The 12,325-nt window shown below is 47.1% G+C and overlaps 1 protein-coding gene across 5 annotated transcripts in view; it reads right to left on the bottom strand.

The window, feature by feature from the left end:
- LOC141273710 (rap1 GTPase-GDP dissociation stimulator 1-like) overlaps window positions 1–12,325 on the bottom strand; it is a 592,027-nt gene that overhangs the window by 380,013 nt on the left and 199,689 nt on the right. For all 5 annotated transcript variants that reach the window (XM_073685973.1, XM_073685978.1, XM_073685977.1 and 2 more), the window contains one exon: window positions 11,594–11,719. In XM_073685973.1, coding sequence (XP_073542074.1) covers window positions 11,594–11,719 — 126 coding nt within the window. The remainder of the gene's footprint in view (window positions 1–11,593; window positions 11,720–12,325) is intronic.

Here is a 12,325-nt window from a genome sequence, read left to right as displayed (position 1 = left end):
GTGTTTGGGGTCATTGTCCTGTTGAAAAATAAACGATGGTCCAACTAAACGCAAACCGGATGGAATAGCATGCCGCTGCAAGATGCTGTGGTAGCCATGCTGGTTCAGTATGCCTTCAATTTTGAATAAATCCCCAATAGTGTCACCAGCAAAGCACGCCCACACCATCACACCTCCTCCTCCATGCTTCACGGTGAGAACCAGGCATGTAGAGTCCATCCGTTCACCTTTTCTGCGTCGCACAAAGACACGGTGGTTGGAACCAAAGATCTCAAATTTGGACTCATCAGACCAAAGCACAGATTTCCACTGGTCTAATGTCCATTCCTTGTGTTCTTTAGCCCAAACAAGTCTCTTCTGCTTGTTGCCTGTCCTTAGCAGTGGTTTCCTAGCAGCTATTTTACCATAAAGGCCTGCTGCACAAAGTCTCCTCTTAACAGTTGTTGTAGAGATGTGTCTGCTGCTAGAACTCTGTGTGGCATTGACCTGGTCTCTAATCTGAGCTGCTGTTAACCTGCAATTTCTGAGGCAGGTGACTCAGATAAACTTATCCTCAGAAGCAGAGGTGACTCTTGGTCTTCCTTTCCTGGGGCGGTCCTCATGTGAGCCAGTTTCTTTGTAGCGCTTGTTGGTTTTTGGTTTTTGCAACTGCACTTGGGGACACTTTCAAAGTTTGCCCAATTTTTCGGACTGACTGACCTTCCTTTCTTAAAGTAATGATGGCCACTCATTTTTCTTTGCTTAATTGCTTTTTTCTTGCCATAATACTAATTCTAACAGTCTATTCAGTAGGACTATCAGCTGTGTATTCACCTGACTTCTGCACAACACAACTGATGGTCCCAACCCCATTTATAAGGCAAGAAATCCCACTTATTAAACCTGACATGGCACACCTGTGAAGTGAAAACCATTTCCGGTGACTACCTCTTGAAAATCATCAAAAGAATGCCAAGAGTGTGCAAAGCAGTCATCAAAGCAAAAGGTGGCTACTTTGAAGAACCTAGAATATAAGACATATTTTCAGTTGTTTCACACTTTTTTGTTAAGTATATAATTCCACATGTGCTAATTCATAGTTTTGATGCCTTCAGTGTGAATGTACAATTTTCAAAGTCATGAAAATACAGAAAAATCTTTAAATGAGAAGGTGTGTCCAAACTTTTGGTCTGTACTGTATATTCATAATAGGAAATAAGAGTCTATTTTTAAAAATTTTTTTCAACCACACCAAACCAGTAAAATAATTTTAAGTTGAGTTTCTCTTTCCATAGAAGTTATTTTTATATGTGTAGGAAGTCACTCGCTTTTAAGCAGCTAGTAGCGTTCACACAGGTACGTAGTTCCTAGGTCAAACATAGAAGTGTTTTGAATGCATAAACTTCCAGCAAAATGGAAATACTGACAGCCTTTCTCTGGCATAAAGAATAGTGATGAGTGAGCCTGCTCGCCACTGTTCGGTACTCGCCCGAGCATCACTGTGCTCGACATGCTCGGCATTTCTGGGTTGCTCGGGTGGGAGCTCAGGTCCCCGCCCTGCATGCTTGCCGCTCTTTAGAGAGCCAATGAACATGCAGGGATTGCCTGCCACACACTGTAATGCCGTAGCCATGTTGGTTATGGCATTACAGTGAGTGCATAGCTTCACCGAATCCATATAATACCTGGTGCCCCTATGCTCGTCACAGTCTAACCCAAAAACAGGCAGAGTAAGGAGAGCTGCTGTTGAGTCAGGGAGAGATTTGCTTGTTTATTAGTTAGTATAGGAATTCCACAACATATCTATATATGCATCTGAACTAACAGTCCTTCTGAGGACTAATGCAGCTGCATATATTCAGTGGTGATAGCAGGAGTTAGGCAGGCAGGCAGGGTTTGTGCCCGGGTATACAGCACAAGAGGCTCCATTGCACGCTCTGTCTGCTCCTGCTGTTACGGATATCTGTAGACATAGCCCCAGATATCAGGGGCCAGGGCTAATTTTTTTTTTACTTTAATCCTGATTATTTGCTTAACAAGCAATACAGAGTACACCATTTTAGTGCTCCATTTGCTTGCTAGCACTGCAGAATACAGCCAGATCTTTTCCATCATCAGACGTGTTTCCATATTACAGCGATAAAAATCCAAAAATTTTTAGTGAACGTGGAAAATATTGCCCTCCATTTAGAGTTTTGCATCAGTGTGTCAGTGAAGCTATTCAAACATGGTCGCTGTGAAGAATAGTAAACTACAAGCCCGCTATTTAAAACCGTGGGTGTCAGTCAGACGTATCACGTACAACTGCGGTTCAAATCTAGCCATTTGTATTGAACGTGGAAAATATAGTCCTCCATTTAGGGTTTGTAGCAGTATGTCAGTGAAGCTACTCACACGAGGTCGCTGCCAAGAATAGTAAACTACAGGGCCGCTATTAAAAACCGTGGGTGTCTGTCAGACATATCAGCTATAACTGCGGATCAAATCCAGCCATTTGTAGTGCACCTGGAAAATATTGTCCTCCATTTAAAATGGATAAGGCGCGTGGCAAAGGAAGGGGAAGTGGACGTGATGGTGCAAGCTGAAATTGTGCCACAACAAACACCTAATTCTTGTCTTTTGACCTTCCTGTCCCAATTGCTAGGGAACCGCAGCACACCAATATTGAACCCAGAGCAGTGTCAAAAGATTGTTGGTTGGATAGCAAATAATGCTTCCAGTCACTTTGCCACCACCACCACCCCATCTTCCACACAGTCAAGTCTCAGTAGCAGTGAGTCTGGACCGCATATTCCTCACCCTGATCCTCCTTCCTCTCACCATACTGAGTGCCCGGAGACAACTGATCCCACACTTGGAAACTGCAAAGAGCTGTTCACTTTTACATTTATAGATTCAGGCCTCTCACCCGGACAGCATCAAGCGGGGAAAAAGGAGAACGAATGTAGCGATGCCCAAATATCTGAGCAGCCACGGTCACGCAAAGACAACAGTGGGAAAGTGCAATTACTGTCGCAAGAGGTGGATGATGATGAGACACAATTGCCAGAAAGTCAGGAGGAGGACCAGGGTGTGGAAGGGGAAGACGAGGTGGTGAACTATGAAGTCACTGACCCAACCTGGCAAGGTGACATGCAGAGCAAGGACAGCAGCACACAGGGGGAGGGAGGTGTAGCACCACAAAAAGCAGGAAAAAGCAGTGTGGTGGCCACAGACACAAGGCGGGCAACCATACCATGGAACACCAACTCGACAGAAGTTGCCAGTAGAACTGTTAGGTCTTCCCGAGTCCGGTTGCTTTTTAAAGACTCTGCAGATAACCCCAAAAAGGCCATTTGCACCACCTGCCAGGCCAGCATCAGCAGGGGTAGCAAAACTAGCAGCCTGACGACCACCAGCATGATCAGGCACATGACAGCAAAGCACCCGACTAAGTGGGCCGAACGCCAGGGTCCAGAAACAGTGCCTGCAGGTGACACCACTGCTTGTTCTGCAGTTGTGCATGCACGCCAATCTCCTATCCATGGCACATGCGAAGATGTCTCTTGCCCTGCACCTGTCATTGCACACTCTCAACTAGCACCATCACCAACTATGTCCATGTCCTTGTCCCAGCGCAACGTTTAGTTGTCCCTACTCCATTCCTTGGAACGCAAGTGCAAATACACAGCTAACGCATCACAGGCCACACTACTAAACTCACACATTTCTCGAATGCTTGCGCTTAAAATGTTGCTTTTTAGGCTTGTGGAGACGGAAGCTTTGCGGCGGCCATCCCTCGGTACTCGGTTCCCAGCCGCCACTATTTCTCCCAGTGTGCCGTCCCCGCATTACACAAGCAAGTGACCCAAAACATTAGCCGTGCCCTCAACAACGCAGTTACTGGGAAGGTCCACCTAACAACAGACACGTGGACAAGTGCTTGTGGGCAGGGACGATACATCTTGCTGACGGCACACTGGGTCAATATAGTGGATGCCGGGACCCAGTCAGACCTTGGGATGGAACACATCCTCCCGACCCTGGGTCAATCAGGGTTGCCCCCACATTCTACAGCTCCTGCACCTCCTCCTCCTCTTCAGCCTCCATCTCCGAAATTACCACATCAGTCACAAGCTGGAAGCACTGCAGCACTTCCTCGGCCAAGCGGCAACAGGCTTTGCTGAAGCTAATATGCTTAGGTGACAAACTGCACACCGCTGAAGAGTTGCGGACAGCTCTGAAAGAGCAGGCAGATCTGTGGCTGACACCGCTGAACCTACAGCCATGCATGGTCATGTGTGACAATGGCGGGAACGTGGTTGCGGCTCTGAAGTGAGGCGAGCTCACACACGTACCATGCCTGGCCCATGTGCTTAACCTCGTGGTTCAGCAGTTTCTCAAAACCTACCCGGAGCTGCCGGATCTGCTTGTCAAAGTACCCCGCGTGTGTGCCCATTTTAGAAAGTCAGTTACAGCTTCCGCCGCCCTTACCATGCTTCAGCAGCATTTGCAGCTTCCAGCTCACCAACTGGTGTGCGATGTCACCACACATTGGAACGCAATGTTGCAGATGTTGGGAAGGATTTCTGAGCAGAAGAGGGCAGTTATTGACTACCAGCATCAACACAGCCGTCGGTATTCAGGTCAGACTCCACACATAAGACCTCAGGAGTGGGCATGGATATCAGATATCTGTGCCATCCTCCAAAACTTTGAAGACTCCACCAAGATGGTGATTGGTGATGACGCCATAATTAGCGTCACCATACCGCTTCTCTGTCTTCTGAAACACTAGCTGCTCACAATTAAAGAGGAGGCATTGCAGGCGGAGCACGATGAGATGGAGCAAGGAATCATACAGGGTGATTCCATACAGCCCAGCCTCATCTCATCCCAACGTGGATTGGGTGACAATGAGGAAGAGGAAGAGGAGGAAGAACAGGAGCTAGTTTTATGCGCTATAGACGGTACTACCCGGACAACTGTCATACCGTCTGTTCAGCGTGGCAGGCCTGAGGAGAGGGAGGAGGAGGATGAGGAGGAGAGCAAGGTCAGTCGTCTTCTTGGTGAGGACATGGAAGTCTTGCCTGTTAGCAGCCTGGCACACAAGCTGAGTTGATGTTACGCTGCCTTTCCCTTGACCCTAGTGTTCTTCAAATTTTGGGTGACAGTCATTACTGGTTGGTGACACTTCTAGACCCATGCTACAAGAAGAACTTTCTATCTCTTATTCTCGTGGCGGACAGGTCTGCTAAAATGGGACAGTACCAGAAGCCCTTGTTGCGGAATTATTAAAAAAATTCCCATCTGAAAACGCTGGCGGCAGAGGTCACAGTTCGTTGCAAGATCGAGCACTCGAGCATTCCAATTTGCTCGACTCGAACAACGAGTACCCGAGCATTTTAGTGCTCACTCATCACTAATAAAGAACTAAATAAACAGTTCATATATAAGCACATGTGGGCTCACCCATTCAGCAAAAATGTCTACCTGTCTCTCAAGTCATATCATAGGCAATCCAGGACAGTACACTGCAGCTCCCAACAGAATTCACACACTGCTCTGTTCCCCAGCACATTTGACTCTGCTTCATCCAGGATACTGTGCTAAGGGGACGGTTGCAAACAACTTTATTATAATGGAACGCAACCGACCCCGGGGTCCACGATGAAGCCTGGTGGACTGCTGCTGAACACCTTCTGGGTGAGAAGGTAAAAACAACCAACTTAAACAACAATCCCCTCCATGTTACAGCACACCGGAGCGGGAATAGGAATTTGCACTATCTCCGTTAACTTCACGAGAGATGTGAAGTAAATAAAGTATCTGTAGTCCTGTAGCAGCACAGGGACTACAAAGTTGGCGCTAGGATGCGTGTGTGACTCACGCCAGTGTGTAAGTGCTCTCAGCCGGCGTGCTACCGGACTGAGGAGAATCACTCCACATGGCTGACAGGCGGTACCGGGAATACGGCGTCTGCAGACTGCTCGGGGTGTATGGCGACCCCCTAGCCAGTCTGAAAGGCCAATCTACCTGCCTATTTCCACTACACCTGCCTATTTCCACTACAGCACAAGTGGAGCTCAAAAGGCCAAGCATCCACACAACAGCATCACTGCTCAATGATCAGAGCGCACCGCCATGTTTGTGGGCGGGCCTTTTAAAGATTAAGCCCTGCCCACCGTCGCACAATTGGTGACGTCACCCGCGACCAATCAGGCGGTGCCAGGGCACCGGATCAGCTGACTTCCAAACCACCAATCACGGTCCACCATGTCACGGGCATGCTCAGTACAGAGAAACCTGGACTTAGACTTTAACAGCCCTGTCTCCCTCCGCAACCTATGCTTCATGTTGCTAGGCACAAAGGCCCAAGAGACAACCTGTACTTCTCGTGGACCAGCTAGGCGTTGGGACTGATGACAATGCTGAGCAGCATCAGCCCCAGCTGGACCGGAATAGGAGACCACAGAAGGTTCTGGACCCATTTCAAATCCAGCAAACACCCGACGCCTAACATTATCCCCCCTTCTAACATCCCCCTCCACTTGACGCTCATTTTCCTCAACCAGCAGGGGAGCATGAAAGTGGTCCACCGCTTCACAGGGATGGTCCTCAGGTCCATGGCCCCTCCAGTGTACTGGGTAACCTTTTTTTCCACGAACCATTTTAGAGCCCATAATAGCCTGCACCTCGAGATCATCACCCCTGGTGTCTGTAGCAGGTTAGGGTTCAGCGAGTTTTGACAAGTGAACGGGTCTAAGGAGCGACACATGGAAAGTGTCGTGATTCCTCAGGTGTCGTGGTAACTGTAACCGGTACATTACAGAGTTTACTTGGGCCAAAATTTTGAAAGGACCAATAAAGCGGGGGGCAAACTTAGCAGAATCCCCGCATACTTTAAGTATTGCAAGCCTTGAGCCACACTCTGTCGCCCGGATAGAATACGGGAGCAGGACGATGAAGAGTATCAGCCGACTCTCTATCTGTGGAGTCCGCCACGGGTAACGGGTGGAGAAAGCCAGCCGGACTTTGACGGGAAGATTTATCTCTCGCACAGAAGGCACACGCAAGAACATATTCCTTAACGTCCTGGCGCCACCGGGGCCACCAATAGGACCGTTGAAGGGACTTTGTGGTACGTTTTACCCCAAGATGGGCTCCGATCTTAGGGGCATGAGCCCAGGAGAGCACCTCATTTTGTAGATTAGGGGGACCAAACGTCCTCCCCGAAGGAACCTGGTTCTTTTTGACATAATCTGACAAAACCTGGGTCTCAGGGACAGACAGAGGATCTGTGCCGGGGGCCACATTGGTAGAAGGGTCAGAGACTACCCTCCGGGTGACTGTAACCATACACTGAGACACACAATTCTCACTCCAGGAAGAAATTCTCCCCGTATTCCAGTCAATGTGTGGAGTGTGACAACGTAACCATGGAAGACCCAATAACACCTCATCTAATCCACCGGGAATAATAAGAAAGGAGATAACCTCCCGGTGACCCTGAGGAAATGACATGGTGAGGGGAATCGACTGGTGGGTGATTTGCGTGTCCAGGAGTGAACCGTTGACTACCCTAATGTTCATTGGTCTTGGAAGTAACTCTATAGGGATGGCATGCCTCTGGGCAAACGTAGATGACAAAAAATTGCCATCGGCGCCAGAATCCACCCACGCCTTGGCAGTAACCGCGGTTGCTCCGAAGGACAATGTCACCTTATACAATAATTTGGAGGAAGAAGCCCCAGAATCTAACACACCTCCTCCAAAGGTGGTTAGACACACTCGTTTACCCGACTGCTTGGAACCCTTATTAACGGGGGACTCCAAGAGATGTGCAGGTCGGGAACGAGAAGAGCTAGACTCAGTTCGGGATATATCCATAGCCTCAGGCTCCGGGTCGGGAGTCGTGGGTTTGGAAATGGGTCTAGAGAAGAATGGTGCCAACCGATACTGAGGTCTGGCGACCTCCAGGTCTAATTTGTGTTCTGCATGACGCAAATCTATTCGGTTAGCGAGAGATATTAACTCCTCCAGGGAGGTTGGAATCTCTCTGGTAGATAGAGCATTTTAATATGCCCAGCCAGACCCTTCCAGAACACCGGGATTAAAGACCGCTCAGACCAATCCAATTCAGCTGCTAAGGTTCTGAATTTGATGGCATAGTGGCTTGCGGTGGCCGAACCCTGGATCAGCGCAAGAAGCTTAAGAGCCGTATCATGCGTGACCTGAGGACCAAGGAATACACTCTTTAGGGCATTAAGAAAGAGACCCGCATTAGCCACTACCGGGTCATTGCGCTCCCACAGAGGAGTAGCCCACTCCAGAGCCCTGTGGGAGAGTAACGAGATGACATAACACACTTTGGCCCTTTCAGAGGGGAACCGTGCCTCCATCATCTCCAACTGAATGGAGCATAGGTTAATGAAACCTCTGCAGGATTTGCTGTCCCCAGAAAATTTATCCGGGAGAGCAAAACGGGGTAATGGGGCAATTGCAGCTGCTGTAGCATTCACCGCAGCCGTGTTAACCAGATTGGTCGCTTGAGAAGCTGCCTGGGTAGCTACTGCAGTGATATCAGCGACCGGGGCAGCTTGATCCAGAGTCCTAAGTCTGGCCTCAAGTTGCTGTATATAGCTCTGCAGTTGCTGGTTGTCAGCCATGTTCGGCAAGACCCTGGAGCTCTGATACTGTTAAGGGGACGGTTGCAAACGACTTTATTGTAATGGAACGCAACCAACCCCGGGGTCCGCGATGCAGCCTGGTGGACTGCGGCCGAACACCTTCCGGGTGAGAAGGTAAAAACAACCAACTTAAATAACAATCCCCTCCGTGTTACAGCACACCGGAGCGGGAATCGGAATTTGCACTATCTCCGTTAACTTCACGAGAGATGTGAAATAAATAAAGTATCTGTAGTCCTGTTGCAGCACAGGGACTACAAAGTTGGCGCTAGGATGCGTGTGTGACTCACGCCGGCGTGTAAGTGCTCTCAGCCGGCGTGCTACCGGACTGAGGAGAATCACTCCACATGGCTGACAGGCGGTACCGGGAATACGGCGTCCGCAGACTGCTCGGGATGCATGGCGACCCCCTAGTCAGAGCCAGTCTGTACGGCCAAGCTACCTGTCTATTTCCACTACAGCACACGTGGCGCTCAAAAGGCCAAGCATCCACACAACATCATCACTGCTCAATGATCAGAGCGTGCCGCCATGTTTGTGGGCAGGCCTTTTAAAGATTAAGCCCTGCCCACTGTCACACCATTGGTGACGTCACCCGCGACCAATCAGGCGGTGCCAGGTCACCGGATCAGCTGACTCCCAAACCACCAATCACGGTCCGCCATGTCACGGGCATGCTCAGTACAGAGAAACCTGGACTTAGACTTTAACAGCCCTGTCTCCCTCCGCAACCTATGCGTCATGTTGCTAGGCACAAAGGCCAAAGAGACAACCTGTACTTTTCGTGGACCAGCTGGGCATTGGGACTGACAATGATGCTGAGCAGCATCAGCCCCAGCTGGACCGGAATGGGAGATGACAGAAGGTTCTGGACCCATTTCAAATCCAGCAAACGCCCAACATACTGCCACCTAGTGAATCCATTTCCTGGTTCTAGTAAGAAGCTAGCAAGTGCCTCTAATCTAACCCTGCAGAGCTGGGATTTAACCTTGTCCTACATGGCTTTACTACAGTTAGACATATATTTTTTTTCATGGTGGGGAGTAGAAATGAGCGAACCCGAACTGTAAAGTTCAAGGTTCGTACCGGACAACTAGTGTCCAGTGCTAAACTTCGAACACTGACTTCTACTGGAAGAGAGAGATTTTCCAGCACCAAAGTTCGGGTCACAATTGATTTCTATGGGTTCCAGGTTCAAGTTCAGGTGCAGTTTTGCTACCCGAACTGAACTTTGAACAAAAGTTAAGATGAACCCGGCGAACCCGAACATGCACGGGTCCGCTCATTTCTAGTGGTGAGCTATAAACAGCAATTTAGACTGGTGGTGTTTCTTTTTTTTCTTTTTTTCTTGCTTTTTCATTTATTTTTTTCATTTATCTTACACACTTAATTTAATGTTATTTTAATTATGCAGGCAGGATGCTGAATTTTCCCTGTAACTGGGGCTTATATTCTAGCGCCAGTTACAGGGGAAATTCAACATCCTGTCTACATAGCGGAGCTGACTGGGTCTCCTAGGATCCAGCAGCTCCTGCTCCCTCTCTACACATAACTGGGTCTGGATGAGGAGGCACTATCAGTGATTCCTATTCTGTACATATAAATCTTGTTCAATGTTGGCTACATAGCAATCAGGTAGACAAACATGATAAAAAAAACATAGTTAACTTTGTGTGGGAAGTCTGAGTATGTCTAACAGCCAGTTCCTTTCCCCCACATCTGCACAATCTACTGTAAGCTGTCACTGCAGAAATGGTTGTGGACTGCCCAGACCTCTATAGTCTATGGGCAGTCCAGAACTAGTTAAAAATATGACTGAGGATCAAATCTAGAGATGACACGAGTTCAGTGATACCGATCTCTACCATGTGTATAAATAGGGAGATACCTGTCAATGACCTGGAGGTCTGTGGAGATATTGGCCGTGTCCATACTGGAACAGTCCCTCTATGGTCCCCAGTTGGATATTTAGACAATGTTTTCTTTGAAATGCTGAAGCTTCAGGGAGCACATACTTTACGGTAATTGTGCAACCAGGCTCTGATTCATGCTGCCTGTGGTTTGGACAGCATGAATCAACTGACAGGTTCCCTTTAATTTTCATTCAGTTAGAAAATTTGAAATGAAAAAGGGAGTACAGAAATTCACTGCTTACTTTTGTTATTATTTTTTAGAGTAAACTCATAAGTAACACAATATAGAGGAACCTCTGAAGCACCCCCTTGTGGTGTCTGTAGGCAGCCAGAATATAGTGCTACGTTTATGTAAGGGGCTTTAATTTCTGTATCTGGAAAACCAAAGCTGTGACTGCCATAATTAGGAATTTATTTTACTGAAAGATAATTTAGCAGCTCATTTTGGAGATGATAATGACCTAATGATAAAAACTGGTGGTTCACTTTAACAATAGAAGTGTTTGAATGTATTTATATGTAATTTTTTAGATGCGCTGTATTTCTACATTTTCCTTTAATAAGAAAAATTGCATGCCTCTAAGTTGATTTTTCGCTTTCTTCATTAGTGTTTTTGCTCGATAACCAGTTTAGTGCAATAGGGCGCAGCACGTTATTTCTTTCAATTTAATTTTCCTGCAGTTACCAGTCGATGGCCAAATTAATTTAAAATATCAAACTGTTTGCAAAATGTTTTCTTTTCCCATAAGTAAGCGACTTATCAAATATGCATGAATGTTTTACACGTTCGCAAATGTATACGGGTTGCGCACACTTTTACCTTTATAGTCATGTCGATGGCAAAGGATTGATACAGTCAGTTTAAGCCAGCAATGGAGCTTGCACTATCCCGTCTATCCTGACCTGTTCTGTTTGATAAGCATGGCTTCCCACTAGACCCACTTCATCCAACTGAATTTCTCCACTCATTACACAGGCGGTAAGCTGCTGAGAAGGAGCGCTGGTAATACTAGAAATACTACATATACAAACCATTCTCTGCCAGCATCTGGAGGACCTCAATGATCATTTCCACTCTTTCATGGTTTTCTCCCCTCTTCAGTTGCTTTACCAGCTGCTCAACAACCATGGTTTTACTTAAAGCTTCCTTAGCACTTTCTGAAACACACACAAAAATGAGGCAACAATTAACTCCATAGATTCCACATTTTTTTTGCTCCAATGCTATTTTATCTTTAATTTATATTTTATTTATCTTTCATTTTCCAACTATTATAATGTTGCCAGATGATTCAGGTGAGTGGTAAATATCTTTAAAGGGAATCTTTCTGCAGGTTTTTGCTATATAGTTTGAGAGCTGCATGGAATAGGGCAAGAAACACTGATTCCAGGGATGTATCACTTACTCGGCTCCTTGTAGTTTTCATAAAATCCTTGTTTTGTCTGATGTAGATGTAGCAGGAAGAGTTCTGAGCTGTGTATAACTCTCCCACACCCCTGACTGACAGCATCCTGTGTACACTGTACATTGTGAGCAAGCTGCTAATCAGTGGTGGGAGCGGTCTTACACAGATTAGCCTGACTGGTCTGCACATGAGATGTAGTCGTGTAGTGATAATCTTCTGTGATAAAACACTGATTGCACTGAAACTACAACACACAGCCTAATAAGTGACACATCCCTGTAATCAGGGTCTCGTGCCCTATATGATGTCACTCTCAGATTAAATAGCAAAACCTACTGACAAATTCCCTTTAATACAT

Source organism: Phyllobates terribilis, unplaced genomic scaffold, assembly GCF_046119375.1.
Source record: "Phyllobates terribilis strain yellow unplaced genomic scaffold, ASM4611937v1 Scaffold_5__5_contigs__length_657084704, whole genome shotgun sequence".
NCBI classification, from domain to species: domain Eukaryota; kingdom Metazoa; phylum Chordata; class Amphibia; order Anura; family Dendrobatidae; genus Phyllobates; species Phyllobates terribilis.
The sequence above is the reverse complement of the archived record's forward strand: the minus strand, read 5'-3'. Positions and strand labels throughout refer to the sequence as shown.